Source organism: Trichomycterus rosablanca, chromosome 13 (assembly GCF_030014385.1).
Source record: "Trichomycterus rosablanca isolate fTriRos1 chromosome 13, fTriRos1.hap1, whole genome shotgun sequence".
NCBI lineage: Eukaryota > Metazoa > Chordata > Actinopteri > Siluriformes > Trichomycteridae > Trichomycterus > Trichomycterus rosablanca.
Window position 1 is genome coordinate 25,561,893 of NC_086000.1, and position 25,446 is coordinate 25,587,338.

The 25,446-nt window shown below is 40.0% G+C and overlaps 1 protein-coding gene across 1 annotated transcript in view; it reads left to right on the top strand.

The window, feature by feature from the left end:
- The window catches only part of cdin1 (CDAN1 interacting nuclease 1), a 164,737-nt gene that overhangs the window by 94,698 nt on the left and 44,593 nt on the right, over positions 1 to 25,446 (top strand). Inside the window, exons 11-12 of the mRNA XM_063006732.1 lie at positions 4,937 to 5,002; positions 5,381 to 5,486. Of these exons, the coding sequence (XP_062862802.1) occupies positions 4,937 to 5,002; positions 5,381 to 5,486 (172 nt within the window). The remainder of the gene's footprint in view (positions 1 to 4,936; positions 5,003 to 5,380; positions 5,487 to 25,446) is intronic.

Sequence of the window (25,446 nt, forward strand, 5' to 3'; positions counted from 1 at the left end):
ATCAGGTGTTCCGCAAATAATGGTCGAAGCGCTCCAGGAGTCAAGGACAATGGCCGAGGTGCGCAGGGGTCACACTTTCGGAGGCTATAATGCCAGCCCTGTCCTTTCTGTTCTTTATGAAGCTCAGTAACCCAGTGCTCTTCATGGCCAGTCTGGTTCAATAGATTTTTGTGCACTGTTTGCAAATACTTGGCAGATGTAATGGGTGGTGGTTTACTTTGTGTGTAAAAACACATACTGCTTAGAATTCAAGCTGAAAAGTTTCACGTTCCACTGCTTTTTCACTTGGCTTTCAAGTAAAAAAATTGTAACTTTAAAGCCAAGTTTTTGCCCATTCTTTACAGTGATATGCTTGTTTTTTTTAAGCATTCCTGCTTTGACCCTTTTAGTGTAACAGCTTGGATGATCACCACCTTTAGATAGATGGATGGATGGATGGGATAGAAAGATGAGATAGAAAGATGAGACATAAAGATAGGAAGAAATAAAAATTAAAGCCCCAGTAGCATTATACAACAAATAATTAACAGTACAGTACAAAACAAAAGCAAACAGAAAAATTAGAACTGAGTAGTTCTTGTACTTTACATAAAATGGATAACTGGTAACTGTAATGACTATGCATGAGGTATAGTTTCAGTATGAAGACTGAATAGTTATTAAATTATTAAATAGCAAAGTGACAATTGCACAATGAGTTGGGCCAATATAGCCATATACAGTGGGGTCAAAAAGTATTTAGTCAGCCACTGATTGTGCAGGTTCTCCTACTTAGAAAGATGAGAGAGGTCTGTAATTTTCATCATAGGTACACTTCAACTATGAGAGACAAAATGAGGGAAAAAAAATCCAGGAAATCACATTGTAGGATTTTTAAAGAATTTATTTGTAAATTATGGTGGAAAATAAGTATTTGGTCACCCACAAACAAGCAAGATTTCTGGCTCTCACAGACCTGTAACTTCTTCTTTAAGAAGCTCTTCTGTCCTCCACTCGTTACCTGTATTAATGGCACCTGTTTGACCTCGTTATCTGTATAAGACACCTGTCCACAGCCTCAAACAGTCAGACTCCAAACTCAACCATGGCCAAGACCAAAGAGCTGTCGAAGGACACCAGGAAGAAAATTGTAGACCTGCACCAGGCTGGGAAGAGTGAATCTACAATAGGCAAGCAGGTTGGTGTGAATAAATCAACTCTGGGAGCAATTGTAAGAAAATGGAAGACATACAAGACCATTGATAATCTCCCTTGGGGTCAAGATCTCATCCCGTGTGGGTCAAAATGATCATGAGAACGGTGAGCAAAAATCCCAGAACTACATGGAGGGACCTGATGAATGACCTGCAGAGAGCTGGGACCAAAGTAACAAAGGCTACGATCAGTAACACACTACGCCGAGAGGGACTCAAATCCTGCAGTGCCAGGCGTGTCCCCCTGCTTAAGCCAGTACATGTCCAGGCCCGTCTGATGTTTGCCAGAGAGCATATGGATGATCCAGAAGAGGATTGGGAGAATATCATGTGGTCAGATGAAACCAAAATGGAACTTTTTGGTAAAAACTCAACTCGTCGTGTTTGGAGGAAGAAGAAAAACCCAAGAACACCATACCTACTGTGAAGCATGGGGGTGGAAACATCATGCTTTGGGGCTGTTTTTCTGCAAAGGGGACAGGACGACTGATCCGTGTTAAGGGAAGAATGAACGGGGCCATGTATCATGAGATTTTAAGCCAAAACCTCCTTCCATCAGTGAGAGCATTGAAGATGGAACGTGGCTGGGTCTTCCAGCATGACAATGATCCCAAACACACCGCTCGGGCAACGAAGGAGTGGCTCCGTAAAAAGCATTTCAAGGTAATGGAGTGGCCTAGCCAGTCTCCAGACCTCAACCCCATAGAAAATTTGTGGAGTCCGTGTTGCCCAGCGACAGCCCCAAAACATCACTGCTCTAGAGGAGATCTGCATGGAAGAATGGACCAAAATACCAGCTACAGTGTGTGCAAACCTGGTGAAGACTTACAGGAAACGTTTGACCTCTGTCATTGCCAACAAAGGTTATGTTACAAAGTATTGAGTTGAACTTCTGTTATTGACCAAATACTTATTTTCCACCATAATTTACAAATGAATTCTTTAAAAATCATAGTTGAAGTGTAGCTATGATGAAAATTACAGACCTCTCTCATCTTTCTAAGTAGGAGAACCTGCACAATCAGTGGCTGACTAAATACTTTTTGGCCCCACTGTATATACAGTGTATCACAAAAGTGAGTACACCCCTCACATTTCTGCAAATATTTCATTATATCTTTTCATGGGACAACACTATAGACATGAAACTTGGATGTAACTTAGAGTAGTCAGTGTACAGCTTGTATAGCAGTGTAGATTTACTGTCTTCTGAAAATAACTCAACACACATCCATTAATGTCTAAATAGCTGGCAACATAAGTGAGTACACCCCACAGTGAACATGTCCAAATTGTGCCCAAATGTGTCGTTGTCCCTCCCTGGTGTCATGTGTCAAGGTCCCAGGTGTGAATGAGGAGCAGGGCTGTTAAATTTGGTGTTTTGGGTACAATTCTCTTATACTGGCCACTGGATATTCAACATGGCACCTCATGGCAAAGAACTCTCTGAGGATGTGAGAAATAGAATTGTTGCTCTCCACAAAGATGGCCTGGGCTATAAGAAGATTGCTAACACCCTGAAACTGAGCTACAGCATGGTGGCCAAGGTCATACAGCGGTTTTCCAGGACAGGTTCCACTCGGAACAGGCTTCGCCAGGGTCGACCAAAGAAGTTGAGTCCACGTGTTCGGCGTCATATCCAGAGGTTGGCTTTAAAAAATAGACACATGAGTGCTGCCAGCATTGCTGCAGAGGTTGAAGACGTGGGAGGTCAGCCTGTCAGTGCTCAGACCATACGCCGCACACTGCATCAACTCGGTCTGCATGGTCGTCATCCCAGAAGGAAGCTGACGCACAAGAAAGCCCGCAAACAGTTTGCTGAAGACAAGCAGTCCAAGAACATGGATTACTGGAATGCCCTGTGGTCTGACGAGACCAAGATAAACTTGTTTGGCTCAGATGGTGTCCAGCATGTGTGGCGGCGCCCTGGTGAGAAGTACCAAGACAACTGTATCTTGCCTACAGTCAAGCATGGTGGTGGTAGCATCATGGTCTTGGGCTGCATGAGTGTTGCTGGCACTGGGGAGCTGCAGTTCATTGAGGGAAACATGAATTCCAACATGTACTGTGACATTCTGAAACAGAGCATGATCCCCTCACTTCGAAAACTGGGCCTCATGGCAGTTTTCCAACAGGATAACGACCCCAAACACAACCTCCAAGATGACAACTGCCTTGCTGAGGAAGCTGAAGGTAAAGGTGATGGACTAAACCCAATTGAGCACCTGTGGCGCATCCTCAAGTGGAAGGTGGAGGAGTTCAAGGTGTCTAACATCAATCAGCTCCGTGATGTCATCATGGAGGAGTGGAAGAGGATTCCAGTAGCAACCTGTGCAGCTCTGGTGAATTCCATGCCCAGGAGGGTTAAGGCAGTGCTGGATAATAATGGTGGTCACACAAAATATTGACACTTTGGGCACAATTTGGACATGTTCACTGTGGGGTGTACTCACTTACGTTGCCAGCCATTTAGACATTAATGGCTGTGTGTTGAGTTTTTTTCAGAAGACAGTAAATCTACACTGCTATACAAGTTGTACACTGACTACTCTAAGTTATATCCAAGTTTTATTTCTATAGTGTTGTCCCATGAAAAGATATAATGAAATATTTGCAGAAATGTGAGGGGTGTACTCACTTTTGTGATACACTGTACATACACATATATACACATGTACATACATATACACATATTTACAAATGCAAATACAAATACATACAGTACATACAGTACAAATACATATACATATACATATATATATATATATATATATATATATATATATGTCGGCCAATGACTTGCAACTTAAAGTGACTCTTGGTGTCACAGTAGCTGTTCTAATGAGTGGCATTCTAGTTGGCTGTCTTAGTTAAGAGGGGCTGACCTATACAGTCTGGTTGTAATTTTAACCTAAAATGAATTGTTATGTTAGCCAAATTTATATTTGGTACCCTTGAGACAGTCCAGATCTTTGCTTCTCTATGATTACATTCCTGACTTGTTTTAGATTTTGTGGAAAGTCTTGTCTATACTAATACACCTAAAAAGGCAATGAAATTTTTTTAACCAATTAAAACAGCTGATCCAAAATATTCTTACCCAATTGTTGACTAAAACAAATTAAATTAGTTGACAGTGAAATCAAGTTGGTATTACAATTAGAGGATATTTCTACGTTTTGTCTTTCCGTTTAAAGGTTTTGGTCTTTTCTTTTAATTTGACATGGATCAACAAAAATATAAACCTTATTTCTGGAAAGGTTAAAAACAAGAGTGTGATTTGTTAATGTTTTATTATTATTATTAATTATTATTATTATTATTATTAATTTTAAACCAGTGTTACATCATCTTTTCTATTATTTATGCTTTATCATTTGGGATACATGTGGATATTTTCACAATCTTGCTTGATGCAGGACTTCAGCTGTTTAACTGTCTGTAGTTGCCATTGTCTAATTCTGCTTATGACGTGCTATACAGTTTTAATAGAAGACGGATCTATATTTTTTACTTCTTTATTTTAAAGCCCTATGGCCTGCCCACTTATACTTTTTTACTAAAGCACTATATTATGTTTCAGGTCAGTGATCAAGAGCCAAGTTGCCTCCATGCTGTTTTATTATTAGTGACCTACTCGAATATAGTAAAGGTCATTTTTGTCACTTAAGTGCCTACTCACTGCTTTTTGTACAATTTGATTAGTACAATTTATTTAATTGCCTTACAATGTTTCCCTTCAGATGAGAATCAGCTACGGGCCAAGGGTTATGACAAGACCCCTGACATTATTCTGGAAGTCCCAATTGGTAAGTTTTTAGAGAATCAGAAATGAAAGTCTGTATTACTACAGTTAGTCAGCATTGACTTTTTTCAGCCTGCAGTTAAACCAGTCACAGCTACAACTGTCAAGCTAATGTTACTGTAATGCTATCCCATGTCTCTTGGTGATTTTTCTTCAAATATGTGCTTTCAAAGCATTCTTTATTAAAATACCACATGTCCCCCTAGGAGAAACAATTCTGCGTGATAAAGTTTGCTTGTGTCAAGTATTATGATAGATTTACACATCCATCGAGGTACTGAGGCTGCGTTCAGAATAGCAGAGCAGACTGAATGCACTTCACACATCGTGATACTTTGACCAAGGTTGATTTATTTTTATGATTTTTTTTGCACACATGTAGCTGTTGAAGGCCACATTGTTCACTGGATTGAGAGCAAGGCCTCGTTTGGGGACGAGCAAAGCCATCGCACCTACCTGAATGAGCAGTTCTGGAGCTACTGGAACAGGTAAGAAGCTCCACAGGCTAGAATTAATTTTCTTATTCTTAATTTTTATTGTCTTAATTTTTTTAATCAAAAACGAATATTGTAATTCAGTGTTTAATCTTTAACCAACCCATCACATACTATATATCAAACAAATTGATTAGGCATAATTTAGTATAGTTTATTAACAACATAGCCATACAGAAAAATGCAAACAATATGTCAACTCCTGACCTTGAACTCATTTCAAAACTATAAGCAGTATTTTGGGGGTGTTTGTGAAAATGTGTGCCTAAGAAGTCAAATGCATCTTAGGCTCCAGCACACTAACTTCATGAAACGTGTCTTTATAAACCTCAGAAAAGAGCCTTTCTCAAATTTTTGTCACATGATTTAAAGCAAAGTGGTGGTGTGTTAGTGTGTGTTGTGCTGGTGTGAGTGGATAAGACACAGCAATGCTGATGTAGTTATTAAACTCCTCACTGTCACTGCTGGACTGAGAATAGTCCACAAACCAAAAATATATCCAGCATCCTGTGACCACTGATGAAGATCTAGAAGATGACCAACTCGAACGGCAGCAAAAGATGAGCGATCGTCTCTGACTTTACATCTACAAGGTGGACCAACTAGGTAGGAGTGTCTAATAGAGTGGACAGTGAGTGGACACGGTATTTAAAAACTCCAGCAGTGCTGCTGTGTCTGATCCACTCATACCAGCGCAACACAAACTAACACACCACCACCATGTCATTGTCACTGCAGTGCTGAGAATGACCCACCACCCAAATAATACCTGCTTTGTGGTGATCCTGTGGGGGTCCTGACCATTGAGGAACAGGGTGAAAGCAGGTTAAAAATTTGAATTGACTTGAATTGAGTGTGGCTAAACCACTGAGCTCCATGAATAAAGGCAGTGTCCACATACTAACCAAATACTATGTATTAGCGTACTACGTATTTGATTTGAAACCGTAACAATGAGTGTATTAATTTTTAGTGGGAACTATTAACTAGAACCCAAAAACAAAGCTTTTCCCGGTGGTGAAAATAATTCACGTACTGCGTTGCTCAATGCTCAATCCAAATCCTATTGGTAATAAGTCACCAATGTTTGGGCTGCCTCTTGTCACCAGCTCTAATTGAAAATGAATGACAACTGGTTGCTTTGTTGCGACACTTCGCTGCCGGTCTGGACATGGGGTAAGTCCTTATGTGTTGGTGCTTGGCCAGGTGTAGTGGGTACAAGTCTTCATCCATCTGTTTGAGAGAACAATATAACTAAATCTACAACCCTGATGCTTTGTAACTTATTGTTAAGACTGGATTCCGAATCAGCCGTCTACAGAATGCCATCATACCCCCCACTCCCCATATAATTGCCTGCCTTAGTCATATCTTTGCCTCGGTGCCTGTGTGTGAGTGTGTGAATGATAAACTGAAAGCTCGGCGTGTCCTTTTAGAGACTCCTGACCATTTTTAAAACAAAAACAAACTGCAGCGGGTCCTCTAAGCAAGTCGTGCGTTTGAGGTCATGTAAACAGCTGTTTTTGGTTTGTGGGAAAGCTATCCTTTCCAAATGATTCATCACTGCTTTGGTGTAACCACATAGTCCGATGAAGAAGTACATGCAGCTTGAAATCATTTTTCACTCCACAGACACACTACATGAGACCGGAACATAATATGTGGATAAAAGAAGTGGGACACCACCAATAGTTTTATCAACTTACAGCAGTGTATTTGTCATTGTCTATTCACTTTTGGCTGATATTTTTTCACTTTTTTGGCCTAACCACTGTAATTTCTTTTGCATTAAAAATAAGGGCCATTCCAGCGAATCAGTGCCATCGGTGTATAAATGTATATGAAAATTTTGTAATTTTATAAACTTCAAAATGCATTTTTTTAATTAAGCATGTTTCATGTATTTACTAATTCTAAGGTAAAAAAAAAAACTCGTTACATTCAGTCCTGATATTTTATTTCATCCAGTTGCTACATGCAAATGGCACCTATTTGGTGAAAAGGCCCATAAAACACATCTCATGTGTGACACCTGAAATATTGGGCCTTCTTTAGGTTTGATTATGACCAAATGCAATCCAAGCTATTAAGGGTTAAGAGTCTTGTCCAAGGACCCAACAGTGAAAACCTGGGGTATTAAGGTATTGGGGTTTAGAACCCTTAACCTTTCAATTACTAGTCTAGTACCAACTGCTGAGCTATCATTGCCTTGTACGATTAGCAATGCCATTGTGATAAACTCTATCTAGTGATTATACACTATATGGCCAGAAGTGTTTGAATATTGACCATGAGCCTGTTGGACATCTTATTCCAAAATCAAGAGTATTAATAAGGAGTCACAGAATTTTTATTGAGCTTGATGTCAGGGCTCTATGCAGGCCACCACCAGAGTTCCTGATTACCAAACTCATTAAACTGTCTTTATGGACGTCACTTTGTGCTCTTGGGCACAGACCAGGATAGGAAGCAGCCTTTTCCTAACCTGTTGCCAAAAAATTGGAAGCATATCATTTGTTTGATCTGAACATAAATGATAATTAAATTCAGCCTGCGTTTTTGTTTGTTATTTATTTCTGCTCATATTTAGTTGTTGTCATGTCCCACTTGCTAGATAACTTCCATCACACAACAGACATTACCAACTTGGGAAGACTCAACATGAAAGCAGTCATCCTTTCTGTGTTATATATAGAGTTAGCCACATCATTTGTTTGAATTGCTGTTAAGATAAGATAAGATAAGATATCCTTTATTTGTCATATATACATATACAGTTGTATAGTACAATGAAATTCTTTCTTCGCATATCCCAGCTTGTTTGGAAGCTGGAGTCAGAGCGCAGGGTCAGCCATCGTACGGCGCCCCTGGAGCAGACAGGGTTAAGGGCCTTGCTCAGCAACCCAACAGTGGCTGCATAGCAGAGCCTGGATTTGAACCGCCAATCTTCCGGTTGATAGCCCAAAGCTCTACCCACTAGGCTACCACTGTCCCTATGAGATGTTGCATTGTTGCAATGTTGCATTGTGAAAAGCTAACCACATTGGGAGTGATGTGCTGACTGTTCTGTGTTTTGCTATTCTCAACCTAAGAAAGAGGACAGCTGTCCATCCTAGTTATGCTTTCTGGGACTTCCGGGTGGGTAGCACTGTCACCTCACAGCAAGAAGGTCCTGGGTTCAATCCCCAGGTGGGATGGTCTAGGTCCTTTCTGTGTGGACTTTGCATGTTCTCCCCATGTCTGCGTGGGTTTCCTCCCACAGTCCAAAGACATACGAGTGAGGTGAATTGGAGATACTAAATTGTTCAAGACTGTTTGAGATTAAAACTTGTGAACTGATGAATCTTGTGTAATGAGTAATTACCGTTTCTGTCATGACTGTAACAAAAATGTAAAACATGACTTTAAAATCCTAATAAACAATAAATAAATAAATTTGGGACTTCCAGCCACAAAGGGCTATAGCATATGTTGCATAATCGGGCAGAACACTTCTAGGTAAACAATAATAGCTTTTAAAATGTCATTTTGACAAGAATTGGGCTCTGTAAGCTAGCTTTAATTTGCTGCTGAACAAATGGACAGTGTCTATGCGTAACGACTGTGTGGCATAAGGGGGTGCTTATAAATCTGTAGAGCTGAAAGGTCATTCCCACTAGCCATGCTGTGGCTGACGTTTGCCTGACACGTTGTGACATGCCCTTGCAGTGCCGCTCAGCTAAAACCTTAGAAACACCGGACAAAGACGGGCACGTGCACCACGTTTGGTCATTCAGCCATTTACACAAACAATACACTTGCTTTCTGCTTTAGTTTTATTAAGGGGCGGCACGGTGGCTCGGTGGGTAGCACTGTCACCTCACAGCAAGAAGGTCCTGGGTTCTATTCCCAGGTGGAGCGGTTCGGTTCCTTTCTGTGTGTAGTTTGCATGTTCTCCTCATGTCTGCGTGGGTTTCCTTTGGAAGCTCTGGATTCCTACCTGTCCTGTCATGAATGTAACCAAAAAGCATAAAACATGACAAGATCCTGATAAAATAAATGAATAAACATTTCGTTAAGTTATACCTGTGCTTTTCAACATTTTTTTTTTTTAAACTGAGCCTTAACGTTGGACACAAGCTGGCATTACTAGCAGCAGGAATGGAATGTCACAGGCAGAGAAAGTGTGGTGACCTGGGGGGCAGTTTAGGCAGGACAATGCAGCCCTAATTTAGCCTAATTGTCTCTTGAATTTTTATTAGACCAGTCCTGCAATGGGTTGGTGCCTTGTCCAGGTTGAATTTCTTCCTTGCACCTATGCTATTAACTGCGATTTAAGAGGAAACGTGTTTTAGTCACTATTGGTACTTTAAGTTTCAATTTAGCATTCTATTGGATTATATTGCTGTTTCCATCCACATACGGTTATTTATTTTATTTATTTATTTTTATTAGTATTTTAATGTCATGTTTTACACACTTTTGGTTACATTCATGACAGGACAGGTAGTTACTGGTTACACAAGATTCATCAGTTCCAGTCTTTAATGTCAAACACACTCATAGACAATTTTGTATCTCCAATTCACCTCACTTGCATGTCTTTGGACTGTTGGAGGAAACCGGAACTTCCGGAGGAAACCCACTTAGCCACCGTGTTGCCTCAGGAACATTTCTTAATACTAGCTCTTATATGTGCCTATAGTTTTGTAATTGGTTGTTCAACAAGCTGACAGTGTCCACATACTTTTTGCCATATACTTAACATATGAGGGTGGCACAGTGGCTCAGTGGGTAGCACTGTCGCCTCACAGCAAGAAGGTCCTGGGTTCGATTCCCAGATGGAGCGGTCCAGGTCCTTTTTGTGTGGAGTTTGCATGTTCTCCCCATGTCTGCGTGGGTTTCCTCCGGGAGCTCCGGTTTCCTACCACAGTCCAAAGACATGCAAGTGAGGTGAATTGGAGACACAAAATTGTCAATGACTGAATTTGACATTAAAACTTGAACTGATGAATCTTGTGTAATGAGTAACTACCGTTCCTGTCATGAATGTAACCAAAGTGTGTAAAACATTAACAATCCTAATAAATAAATTAGCATTTGTGAGGTCACAAGATCTGTGAAGATCTGGCTTGCGTTTTACATTTTAAGTAACCTCAGAGGTGTTTATTGGGGTTGGGGTCAGGGCTCTACAGAACGAACTTATCAAACTATGTCTTTAAGGACCTTCCTTTGTGCTTGTGTACAGTCATGCTGAAACAGGGAAGGGCCTTTTACACACTACTGGCACAGGGGTAATTGCATCTCATTTATTTTATATACTTGATTGTATGTACATTAAATGATCCTGGCATGAATGTAACCAATGTGTTGACATGGCATTAAACCAACCAATGAATGAATGAATATACAAACATTAGTAATTGGTGTGACTAAAACACCTAAATTTAAGGATTGAGGGGTGCCAATTATTAAATGCCATAATCCGAATAGTTATTGCCATATAGTGGATAGTTTGCCAAAGATCAGAAAGACTAGATCACTGATTTAGTTGTTGTATTTTGGTATCAGGGATTGGGATTCTGTCCTCACATCGGTATTAAATTTAATTACACTTTCATACCAGTTCTAGTTCTTACCACTGAACCACTGAAATGAGTGTTGCTTTTGGATTTGGTATTTTTAGTGTCCATGCATGTTATATTTTAGCATCTTGATTTTAGTAACATCTGGGTCTCGGTGAAGATGTTTCTTGAAAAAAATGCAATAAGTGTAACCAAACTGCCAAGAAATACCAGGACTATAATCAACTGGGGTGTGCTATTTTCTCCATTTTATTGGTTTTATTTGGAAATGGCAACAGCTATCCATGCCGGAGAATCTAAAATCACTGGAGGGTGATAGACTTTGAACACTTCTGCTTTTATTAAGCCTCATTACAGGTCTTAAAAAGTCCTCGACCAGAAATTATTGGCGCGGGATCGGGAACATTCCTAGACTATGAGGGATGTTGCGTTTAATGAGACAACACTTGAATAAAAACAGCGTCAGTCAATCAAAAGTGACACATGCCTGAGAACATATCCCTTTTTTTGCTTTTATTCTGTATGATGAGAGGCACAGACCCGGCAGATCTCTGAATAGTCTTTGGGATTCATCAGCGCTGTTTAATCGACTCTTTCAGCAGTGCTTTTAATGATGGATGCTAGGAGTGTGAGGGTACACAAATTTCACAATGTGATGCACGTCATCCTTTGTGCTTCAGGATGTGGTACATTTTCAAGTTAAAATTAACCAGCAGTGTATGTACAGATGGGTGACGGCTTCAGTGAGTCTTGGTATACTGTACTGATGGGTTGGAACATAATTTTTTTTCTTTTCCTGGGTTTTGTTTTGATGCTAGTGAGAGAGTTTAAGCACATCAGCACATTTTAGTAATGTATGTGCTTGACTGGGTTAAGGTCTGGTTACTGTCAATATCAGGGCATGGGATTTACATCATTTTTATACTTATTGTACCATTTGGGCGGCACGATGGCTCAGTGGGTAGCATTGTCGCCTCACAGCAAGAAGGTCCTGGGTTTGATTTCCAGGTGGAGCGGTCCGGATTCTTTCTGTAAGGAGTTTGCATGTTCTACCCGTGTCTGTGTGGGTTTCCTCCAGGTGCTCCGGTTTCTTCCCACAGTCCAAATACATGCAAGTGAGGTGAATTGGAGACACTAAATTGTCCTTGACTGAGTTTGACTTTAAAAGACTTGAACTGATGAATCTTGTGTAACCAGGAATTACCTGCCCTGTCATGAATGTAACCAAAGTGTGTAAAACATGACATTAAAATCTTAATAAATAAATAAATATTGCACCATTTAGCCAAGCCTTGGTGCTTGTGGAAGGGGGCTTGTCCTCCTAAAAGGTACAACTTTGATCAAATTGGAAAAGTTGCGTCATATTTATTGGGTGATCAATGACTTGCATTTGACAAATGGACCATATCCATGCCAGCAAAATGCTCCCCACAATAATTACCAGACCCCCTACTGTACTGACTCATCTTTGTAGAGTTCTGCCAATTTATTTATGTATTTTTTGTGTAGAAGGGTTAGTGCAATGCGTACTTTATTCTGGCTGTACTATTCTGGTAGATTGTCCTACAGTATTTACCCTTCAACAGGGTTTGGCTGAATGGCCAATCTTAGATGGTTGCTTTGTGTACTAGAAAGAGAAAATGTTCAAGAGTTTAAGATAGGCTTTACTGTCATTTCAGCTATATACAAGTACATATTGAAATGAAACAATGTTCCTCCAGGACCAGGGTGCAACATAGAACAAAAGTGCAATACAGTACAATACACAGTCTAAGGAGAATAGAAAGTCACTCTGAACAGAGCTCTTGTATATGTAAATACTACTTTAATAGGTTGTTCATTATGGATGTTGAATGATAAATGAGATTCTCAGTCAACCTAAACAACAGTTCCACTTCTGGAACCGTTTTCCTTTTTCTTCCATATTGCATTAAAGCTCGAGTGTCAATTATAAAATGAGCACTTTAAACCACAATTTACAACATTATTTACTGATGTCTGTCTCATAGATCTTTGCTCATATGTTACTGTTTTAATTAAAACACTAGCCAGTCAAGCGCCTAGTCTTTGTGACTAAAGTTTTTGCTGTATGTATGGCAATAATCAGCCCTCTCAGATCTTAGATTTTTGTCATCTTGTTCCAAAATCAAGGTCAGCTAGACGTGCTAGGCTTTTTCAAATATAACACTGAGCATGTTTGAATGTTAGTTGCTTAATTGCACAATGGATTACAACTGTCACAAAGCATCTGCATTTATTTATTAGGGTTTTTAATCAAATGTATTATTTAAATATAGGGTGAATTCAAGTACAGTGGGTCACCTTGCATTAAAAGTGGTTCAGTTTACTTAAATTCCTTAAAAGAAAAATAATGACTTAAAATGTGGATGGATGGATGGACACGTATTGCACAACCATACAATATAGAAAAAAAAACAATAAGGGAGGGATATAAAGGGGTACTGCTATATACAATATGGAGTAAAAGACAGTATAATGTAAAGTATCAATATACACATTTATTATTACCATTATCACCACTATTATCATCATTATTACCATTACTTTCACTACATTATTAATAACAATAATAATAATAATAATAACAATGACAATAACAAAATGTGACAGCAAATCTGGGGTCTAGAAAATAAAGTGAGGTCAGTATATGAGTGGTTTAAGTTCTATGAAAAACAACCCTAATCAGTCCAACAACATTAGGTCTGGCTTCCTCAACTGTGAAGAGACTCATTGTAGAGTCTGATGGCAGAGGGTAAAAAAGACCTCACATGCCGCTTTTTAGCACAGCGTAACTGTTTTAGCCGGTTGCTAAACACACTGTGCCTTCACTGTTGAGTATTAGTACTAATACTGCAGTATTAGTAAGGTGTCAGGCTACCAAAGGCACCAGAACAGTTGCATTGATGATGATGGGGTACAACTCTTTACCCATATTTCTACTAAACTGTGGCTTTAAATCTGTTCTTATGCAAGTATCTAGAGTTCACCTCTATTACTGTTAGTAGTCTTATTCAGCCAGCAAACCAACCCAGCTTTGCAGATATTTAAACCCCCAAAAAGTTGGGACATTTTGTAAAATGCAGGAAAATTCTCTTGATTATTTATTTAACTGACAAAAGTCAAAAAGACAAATTCTGAAATGAATTCCTGCAAAACAGAAAAAAGCTCATAGAAGGCTCAATGCTACATAGCAGTAATTGCCAACATTTGCCAACATTGCCAATTTGAGGGGGTTAAATAATTCTTCTTTTATATTTGTTAATGGAAAATGGTGGAACCAGTGTATCCGAATCACAGGGTACAATGCAGCAGCACATCCTGGGCACGACGACAATCCATCACAAGAATATTTGGATTTCACAGTTTTGTAACACAGAGTGAATTGGTATTACACAAGAATCCACCACTTTGTTTTAAACCTCATGATAGAATTCTAAATCAGTACAAAAAGGTGAATTATAAAACGGATAGTTCCGGTCCTAAAATCTGATTGGCTGAGCCGCGTTCGAAGCCGTTGTAAAATCCCCGATAAACGCACACCTAGGACCACCTCACATCATTCCATATTAATATTCGCGGAAGAATGCTTTATTGTAAGTTTATACACGATAAATACATTTATGAATTAAACATTGTTGTATTTATTATATTTTTTGTTGACCGCCGTTTTATAAAAGCAATAAGCCACTCGAGACCATGCATTACTGTTATGATTTTAGCACGGGGAAAGAAGTTTTAGGCACTCCGCTTCGCGTCGTGCCAAAAACGTCATCCCCGTGCTAAAATCACAGTAATGCACGGCCTCTCGTGGCTTATTGCTTTATCCTTCTGTAAAAACAGTGAAATCCAGCTGTCATGTCTGGGGTGTGTTACTGCAGTGTACCCAGTGTTTTGGATACACTGGTTCCACCATTTTTCATTAATAAATATGAAAGAAAATATTGCTATGAGCAGCTATGAGCCTTCTATGGTATTTTTATTGATTGTATTTGTATTGATGCATTAACATTTTCAGCATTTAGCAGACGCTTTTATCCAAAGTAACTTACAGTACAATACTGTGACAGTGTAATTGAAGGTTACGGGTCTTGCTTCAACAGTGGCAATCTGGCAGTGGTGGGGCTTGAACCAGCAACCTTTCTTTTACTAGTCCAGTGCCTTAACCGCTAGGCTATAACTGCCCTATTATGCCTTATTATCACCCTATTTTCCAAAGTTTATAAGATTCTCTGAACTGATGGAGTTTAAAAATATTAACTAGGCTATGCAAGCACCTGGGCCTTTCATTTATTTTCATTTATGTTCCCTTGAATTATATGTAATGCCCCTGTACATTTAAAATACACTTCATGGCTCAAATCTATGTTTTGCTAGCTGTATTTAACCTAGAACGTGAACCGTAACATTACACCCATAACAGATGAACTCAGAGTGGATTTAACGTTCAGATTTCGATATAAAGACGTCATGTATATGACATTAAGGAACCCTCACATCAGCATTCAGCAGCGACTTCAGGCTGGCGTATGTCGGGAGCTGACAGAGCCCATGTCGTCATGTTTATGGGCTGCCTCGCCCGATAAACTTTGCCCTGTCAAAAAATGTCAGCCCCTTCAAAGCCCACCTTTTAGAGCTCCCTTGTAATTTTTAATTGACATTTACATTTGACATTTTGAATGCGCTCTCCCATTGTTAGGCCTGCTTCGTGGGCCGAGCCGTTGGAAACCACACACGCACGCTCGCACACACGCACCGCGCTGCCCACCGAACTGATGTCAATGCAATGAGAGTGATCGGCTGACATCACCAGGGCTTTCTCTTCTAATTCGCTGTATGGTCTGATGTGGAGGCAAGTGGCCTTCGTAGACTGGCATATTCATCCGTTCTGTAGGGGGGAAAAATAACAGCGAGCCTCTGAAAAGCATGTTTCCTTTTGAGTGACCTTCTAGAGATGACAGTCACTTATTTAATTACCACAGCGCCTGTGAGTGACGGCTACGCTGATTAGCTTATTTATATTCTCTAGCTTTAAACTAACATTAGAACTTGCAGCTATGGTAATTATTCTTGCTTATTTTAAAGTATTGCAATAAAATAAGTAATTAAGGAGTATTTTTTTTAAAGTATTTCTTACCCAACTAATTCAGTCCCTTAACAAATATATTCAGCATCTAAACAAAAGCTTTGCCAAAACACAAACCTCGTAATACACCATCCTTAGTGGAGTGAGGGGTAATGATGCTTGCATATGAAGGCTGCAGATGAAGCAAGGGAAGGAAAGAGGAGAAAAAAAAGCCTGTTCAGGCTCACTGACTGGATGTGATGGCGAAGAAGCCATTGGTTTCATCTTCCCATCAATCTTAGCCGCTGGTTTTGCATTGCCAGGCAGCCGTGTGATGGATGTGCTGATAATTGAGTTATCCATCTCACCCAACTATCAGAGTTGGATAAAAATTATTCACCTGATGGTGAATATTAAGCACATTATAATCCTCGTGTGTGGTTTAGAAGAAGTGGGTATAGTTAAACACAGCATGTAATGAAATGCAGTTCCAGGCTAACGCTCAGCAGTATAGCTCTGAGTCTGGCTCTAGATGGCTGTAGGACTATCTGTGAACAGAAACTGATGCAAATTGAATATGATGCTATTTCTGTTTTGTTTTGGTCTATTTATGAAATATTCAGTAGTGGACAAGATCTTCCATTTATGAAATAATCTTTATTAATTCATTCATTGTCTGTTTTACCACCGCTTTATTCTGTTAAGGGTCACGGCGAGTCTGATTCACTGAGCGAAAGACAGGAAACACCCCAGACAGGTTGCCAGTCCATTACAGGGGAGACACACATAGGAATCGAACCCAGGACATTCTTGCTGTGAGGCAACAGTGCTACCAGTCACTTGGCCGCTTACTAAAATATCTTTATTAACTGGTCTTTTTTAAATTTTTATTTATTTGTATATTTTTATTTACTTATTTTATGTATTATTTTCCTTTAGATGGGGGTACTCATGTTTTTATATTTTGGTTTATAAGTGTATATTTTGGCTTGTGTTTTGGCTTTAATTTATTTTTGGGCTTTAATTTGTTCAGCTCATTATTGAAATGCTGTACTGTTTTTTAGGGGTCACCACAGTGGATCATTCTGGTCCTCATAACCGATTTGGCACTGTTTTTACGTTAAATGCTCTTTTTTTTTTGCATGCCCCTTCCTACCTTATTTTTATCTGAGCTTGGGACCAGCCTTAAGAGTGCCAAAAGTGACAAATGCCACTCGTAATGGCTAGGCTGTTTAGCCTTTCCCCTACCCTCAGACATAGCCAATTATGTTTGTGTTGATGCCTGACACAATAAAAGAGAAATTCCTAAGTATTTATTTGAATTTCAAGCATATTTATACTACTCATGTAACACGGAAACTTTCCAGGAAACTAAATTTGTATATAATCAAGGCCTATGTAAAACCTTTATGGATTGGCTGTTTTCTGCAAAAATGATTTAATATATTGATCTGTGGTATCAGTGTTATAGAAACTGGCATTAATTTAGGGATATAAATATAGACAAGAACATATCTGATGAAAGATAACTGGCCATCTTAAATGCATTGACAACACCCTAGAACTTCAGTTACGTCCATCATAAGAATTGAAGAAAATATAAAATAAATTACACGGTCTGCTTAGGATGCCCTTCTAATACAAGTGAACTAGAGGTTCACTTTGGTTGGAGTGGCTGATGAGTTGCACAAATCAGATAGATAGATATATAGACAGACAGACAGACAGACAGACAGACAGACAGACAGACAGACAGACAGACAGACAGACAGCATAGTCTTGATAGTGACTCGGTGGGGTACGATGTTCCGGCACACTGAAGAGGTGTTATACAGTGTGATCGTTGTTGGTACGAAAGATCTATTCACAAGTCAGTGGCTATGTTAATAAACCATGAGTCCCAAAACAGACCTTTGTACCTTTGTCCATAATTTTCTTTTTCAAAAAATGTACATTTCAGGCCGCTCAGGTGGCGCAGCGGTAAAACACGCTAGCACACCAGAGCTGGGACATCAAATACATAGTATCAAATCTTAGCTCTTCCACATGTCTGGGCTGGGCGGCCACATGAACAACGATTGGCTGTTTAGGGTGGGATGAGCCGGACCAGGGTTCGAGTCGAGTCGAGGAATAATGCTGATCAGGGTGTGGCTCTACGTACACAAGGCTGATCTGCATATGAACTCGCCTCATGTAGGTGAAGAGAGGCAGTCGGTACTGTGCACGTGTCGGAAGGGACGTGTGTCAGTTGTGAAGCTCCTTAATCAGCAGTGGAGGGTTGTATCGGTAGAGACGAAGCATGATGCAATCAGGATAATTGGATACGACTAGATTAGGGGAAACAAAGTGATTATTATATTGCCCACCATAGATTAGTGTATAGCTACAATATTTTGTAAAATATTGAGGCAGTTGTAGCCTAGTGGTTAAGGTACTGGACTAGTAATCAAAGAGTTGCTGGTTCAAGCCCCACCACTGCCAGGTTGTCACTGTTAGGTCCTTGAGCAAGACCCTAAACCCTCAATCACTTAGACAATATACTGTCACAGTACTGTGTCACTTTGGTTTGCTTGCTACTATCTGAACGTTCATTTTAATTTATTTGTAGATTTTTATACTATTTGATGAGAACATGCAAGTATTTGCACTATAAAATGGTTTTAATAAGCCAGCCCAGTAATAAGAACATGGTTATCACTGTATATCCCTTTATCATAAGCAATTCTTCTATATTTGAATAAAATAATTGAACATCCCACAGAATGAACAAAGGTTAAGCTTTAATAGTAATGCTTGTTATTCTTCCTGTGTAAGAGGTGAAAGGGTCTTTATTGCAAATGAGCCGGCCTGGCCGTGTGTCGCGGCCTAGAGGTAATCAGCCGTACGCTGCGTGTGCTGCAGACGTGTCAAAGCTAAAATGTTAGCACTCCTAATGGAGGCTTGAAAAGGTTAGATCTGATAAAAAGCTGTCAGAGGTTGACAAAAATGATTTATGGCAATATAATGGGACAATATGGCTCATTTCTTTCTCATATGAAAAGGGGTTAAGACTTTTTGGGTTTGTCATATACATCATGCTGCTTGGTCATGCGGGTGGAGCCGGGACGTTCGTGTGCTAGCTACGTTGTTCTGTTTTTGGTTAGTGGATTTAGCTGTATAAGAGTGGTCTCATCTAATGAATGCTGGGAGTGCACATTAGCAATCGGACAGATAATAGGTCAGAAATAACAGTGTTTAATCTAGCTGTATGGTGTAGTGGACTGCATGTAGAAAAGCTTTTTAATCATGCACTGTTTGAATTAAAATATTTACTTTGTATCTCACATGTAAAGCTTTTTATAGTTGAACTCTTTTGTTGACATTCCTTTACTCACAAAGTTCCTGACCAGTTTTAGCTTTTTCAATTATTTTTCTTTATTCTTTATGGTGTAGATTTTAATAGAGAAAGCAAATGCTAATTCTGTTTTAGTCTTTGCTAGTCAATCAGATAGGCCTGACATGGAATTATTTTTTTAATACAATTATGTGGACAGTGTGCTCATTTTAATGGAAATGTCCATCAACCATCTTTTAAATATAATGCAGTTCCTTCTACAAGCCGTGTGTGTGTGTGTGTGTGTGTGTGTGTGTGTGTGTGTGTGTGTGTGTGTGTGTGTGTGTGTGTGTGTGTGTTCCCTACACAAAGACATACACATATTCTACCTTAAAACTAACTGAAATATGTTCTTTCATGATTTACTTTACACACATATGGTATTTGGATGTCTTTCTGTTTTTCACTTTTATCAGTAAAACAAATCTGGTCTTATTCAAAGGTTTGAACACTCTGGTCAAAGTCCCTGGATTGTTGATTATTCTTACATTTACATTTTCGGCATTTAGTAGACGCTTTTATCCAAAGCGACTTACAGTACTGTGACAGTGTACAATCTAAGCAATTTAGGGTTAAGGGCCTTGCTCATGGGCCCAACAGTACTTAACCGCTAGGCTACCACTGCTTACTGAAAAAAGTCAGCATGTTTTAAATAAATAATGCTTTATCACAAAAAATAAACAATGTGTTGCAGTAAGGGCGGATTCAATATCTTGTTTAGCTTTTTTGTTGGGTTGTTTAATTCATTCTTGTGTGTGTTTTATTTACTTGTTTATGCTGGTCAGGGTGTGGCATGTATGGGTTTCCCTGGGCGCAATCCCATCGCTGGGCCTTGGAGGCATCTGTATATGTAGATGCCTAACCGGCTGATAGCACCTCTAGGGATTCAAACCGTGTATCCCAGCAGTAGTGGGCTAGTGTATTTGTACCACCACACAAGTGCCTATTAAATATATATGCAATATGTAAATGTGTTATTTACAGAGTACGTATTACATTTATTACCAAGAAACAAAACACACAATTTGACCAGGAGAGTCCAAACTAATAATAATGTAAATTTTATATATTTATATATATATATATATATATATATATATATATAGACAGTGTATCACAAAAGTGAGTACACCCCTCACATTTCTGCAGATATTTAAGTATATCTTTTCATGGGACAACACTGACAATATGACACTTTGACACAATGAAAAGTAGTCTGTGTGCAGCTTATATAACAGTGTAAATTTGTTCTTCCCTCAAAATAACTCAATATACAGCCATTAATGTCTAAACCACTGGCAACAAAAGTGAGTACACCCCTAAGAGACTACACCCCTAAATGTCCAAATTGAGCACTGCTTGTCATTTTCCCTCCAAAATGTCATGTGACTCGCTAGTGTTACTAGGTCTCGGGTGTGCATAGGGAGCAGGTGTGTTCAATTTAGTAGTACAGCTCTCACACTCTCTCATACTGGTCACTGAAAGTTCCAACATGGCACCTCATGGCAAAGAACTCTCTGAGGATCTTAAAAGACGAATTGTTGCGCTACATGAAGATGGCCAAGGCTACAAGAAGATTGCCAACACCCTGAAACTGAGCTGCAGCACAGTGGCCAAGATCATCCAGCGTTTTAAAAGAGCAGGGTCCACTCAGAACAGACCTCGCGTTGGTCGTCCAAAGAAGCTGAGTGCACGTGCTCAGCGTCACATCCAACTGCTGTCTTTGAAAGAGAGGCGCAGGAGTGCTGTCAGCATTGCTGCAGAGATTGAAAAGGTGGGGGGTCAGCCTGTCAGTGCTCAGACCATACGCCGCACACTACATCAAATTGGTCTGCATGGCTGTCACCCCAGAAGGAAGCCTCTTCTGAAGTCTCTACACAAGAAAGCCCGCAAACAGTTTGCTGAAGACATGTCAACAAAGGACATGGATTACTGGAACCATGTCCTATGGTCTGATGAGACCAAGATTAATTTGTTTGGTTCAGATGGTCTCAAGCATGTGTGGCGGCAATCAGGTGAGGAGTACAAAGATAAGTGTGTCATGCCTACAGTCAAGCATGGTGGTGGGAATGCCATGGCCTGGGGCTGCATGAGTGCAGCAGGTGTTGGGGAGTTACATTTCATTGAGGGACACATGAACTCCAATATGTACTGTGAAATACTGAAGCAGAGCATGATCCCCTCCCTCCGGAAACTGGGTCGCAGGGCAGTGTTCCAGCATGATAATGACCCCAAACACACCTCTAAGACGACCACTGCTTTATTGAAGAGGCTGAGGGTAAAGGTGATGGACTGGCCAAGCATGTCTCCAGACCTAAACCCAATAGAACATCTTTGGGGCATCCTCAAGCGGAAGGTGGAGGAGCGCAAAGTCTCGAATATCCGCCAGCTCCGTGATGTCGTCATGGAGGAGTGGAAAAGCATTCCAGTGGCAACCTGTGAAGCTCTGGTAAACTCCATGCCCAGGAGAGTTAAGGCAGTTCTGGGAAATAATGGTGGCCACACAAAATATTGACACTTCAGGAACTTTCACTAAGGGGTGTACTCACTTTTGTTGCCGGTGGTTTAGACATTAATGGCTGTATATTGAGTTATTTTGAGGGAAGAATAAATTTACACTGTTATTGAAGCTGCACACAGACTACTTTTCATTGTGTCAAAGTGTCATTTTGTCAGTGTTGTCCCATGAAAAGATATACTTAAATATCTGCAGAAATGTGAGGGGTGTACTCACTTTTGTGATACACTGTATATATATATATATATATATATATATATATATATATATATATATATATATATATATATATATATATATATATATAGCAGACACTTTTATCCATAGCAACTTACAGTTGTGACAGTATACAATCTAAGCAATTGAGGGTTAAGGCCCCAGCAGTGGCAACCTGGCTGTGGTGGGGCTTACTGGTACAGTACCTTAACCACTAGGCTACAGCTGCCCAAACTATTTACTTCACTTCCTACACTTAAGTAAGCAACATTTGAGTTGGCCAAAAGTATGTGGACATCTGACCATTACATTATCAGGCTTCCAAAAACATAGGAATTATAATTGTTGTTGTTTTTTTTCTCATCTAAAACAGCCTCCACTCTTCTGTTAGTTCTTTTTGCAAGTTTTTCAGATGGTGTGACTGTGGACATTTCATCCAAAGAGCACTGATGTACAAGAAGGTCTGGCAATCAAGTGATATTTTAATTCATCCCAAAGGTGACAAGTAGGCCTAGCATTGAGGTCAGTGCTCAGTGCAAGTTTTTAAGTGTTCCTTTACACCAGATTCATGCTCGATCAGGGAAAGGCCTTGGCTACATTGTTGCCACAAGGTTGAAAGCTTATAATTATATTCGTATATTTATATTTTTAAATGGCCATAGGTGTAGCTAAAACTCATGTACTTATGTAAATGGAATGTGTGTTGTCTTACTTCTGAGCATAAAATGTACGTACATTACTATTTAGAATGAATTTGCAGTTGTATGTGGGTGGTGAATTTGTACTGATATTGGTATTGTGTTGGGGTGGAAGGGGGGTTAGTGGGTTGTTAGAATAGTGGAGTATTGCCCCACAGAAGCGAATCAGCAGGACTGTACAGATTGATTGTGTCACCTCGGAGAGAGATTCCCGTCCCTACTGTTCTGTCTTTACTGATCCCAATGAGGCTGGACATCACTAGGCCAACCCTGAGGACAATGTCCAAGTACACATACTCATTCTGCTGAAAAACAAACCTACAGGCGTTTTTAACCAGTCCCTGACTGTGAGACATTATTAAAACATTATTTATGTGTTTGCATTACATATGAGCTTTTGAGTTGCAATGTGAGTGTTTTTTTCTGGCAATATTTCCATCCCTTTGCCTTGATCATATTCCATCTAGTATTTTCTTCCATGCAGAATATGACTAGTTCTTATACCCAATATCTTAAACCGTATATATTTCCCCTAATTCTCCTGGATGCCGGCTGCGTGCCACACAGACCACTTTGTGACAGTTTAATCATTAAGAGCTCTAGAGAACTAAAGCTGACAGGAGATGATTTTAAGAAATTCCTTTTGGAATACGTGACCCTGGGCACATGACATTTACCAGCACGATGTACCCAAATGCAAGATGTATGACAGGCGACTCGGAATACTAATGGCCAGTGACAAGGTGGTTTCATGCTTTGCGGATTTCAATGCATATTTAGGCGCATTGTTTAACGCTCGGCGCATGTAATCCGGGCATTTCCACCTCCCGTCGGCTGCAGGATTTAGCTCCCGCTAAGCCTTCATTTCACTTATTTATTCTGGAGGGCTTGTGCCGGTGCATTATACAAATTTGCCATTTAAAGTTGAGGTTAAGAGCAGCTTTGACGCACAGGAGGCGCGGCGGAAACGAGCAATAGGACGCAAAGAGGCACCCGGGTGCAATTTCTGAAGTCTCTATCTGACACTCGAAAAGAACGCCTCAAGTAATTGGGAGCGAGAACATGCCATCACAATGAATTCCTGTTTAGTTATGGAACTCGGTGTTTTTGTATCTCCCAGATCTTTCCGATTTTGAGATTTATGGTGTTGGAGGTAAAGAAGCATATGCAGGAGTTTAAACCGCCCCTCTTCCTGAATCATTTTTTTTTCCTCTGTTCTTTTTATCTCAACCCTTTCATTGACCTTCTGGGTTTCATTCCAGGCAGAAGTCAGCAACATTTGTCATCCTGGTGAGATCTTGTCTGGGGGCACACACAGAGCACAGCGACTTTATTAAAATGGTTCTTTGTACTACCCCATCTAACGGGGGAATTTTGATGGCTGAAATGGTTTGAGCATGCGCCCATCTTTCACCCCAAATATATTTGGAACGGTAAAATGGCAAACACAAGAGGGGACAGGCTCTGTTTTTCTGGCTCAAAGGGATCCTTTGAATGAGGGCTGGAGCTCACACTTTTATTGTAACTGACTGACATGTCAACTTGCATCAAAAATGTGGAAAAGAGTGTTTTTCTTTTAGGTGTGTGAGGGTTATTTTTTGTTTTCCGTGAAGAAAATAAATGTGCTTTTAATATCTAAAACAATGAAGAGAAAAAAGCGGCAAATAAATATATTTTAAGTTGCTTAGCTTGTATTTATTCACTTTTAAATTTACAATGCAGGGCAAACTAGTTTACCTGAACGAAATTTTTGACACACTATATACACCGATCAGCCATAACATTAAAACCACCTCCTTGTTTCTACACTCACTGTCCATTTTATCAGCTCCACTTACCATGCAGAAGCACTTTGTAGTTCTACAATTACTGACTGTAGTCCATCTTTTTCTCTACATACTGTTTTAGCCTGCTTTCACCCTGTTCTTCAATGGTCAGGACCCCCATAGGGCTCCCACAGAGTAGGTATTATTTAAATGGTGGATCATTCTCAGCACTGCAGTGACACTGACATGGTGGTGGTGTGTTAGTGTGTGTTGTGCTGGTATGAGTCGATCAGACACAGCAGCGCTGCTGGAGTTTTTAAACACCTCATTGTCACTGCTGAACTGAGAATAGTCCACCAACCAAAAATATCCAGCCAACAGCACCCGGTGGGCAGCATCCTGTGACCACTGATGAAGGTCTAGAAGATGACCAACTCAAACAGCAGCAATAGATGAGCGATTGTCTCTGACTTCTGACATCTACAAGGTGGACCAACTAGGTAGGAGTGTCTAATAGAGTGGACAGTGAGTGGACACAGTATTTAAAAACTCCATCAGCACTGCTGTGTCTGATACACTCACACCAGCACAACACACACTAACACACCACCACCATGTCAGTGTCACTGCAGTGCTGAGAATGATCCACCACCTAAATAATACCTGTTCTGTGGTGGTCCTGACCATTGAAGAACAGGGTGAAAGCAGTTTACAAAGTATGTAGAGAAATATACGG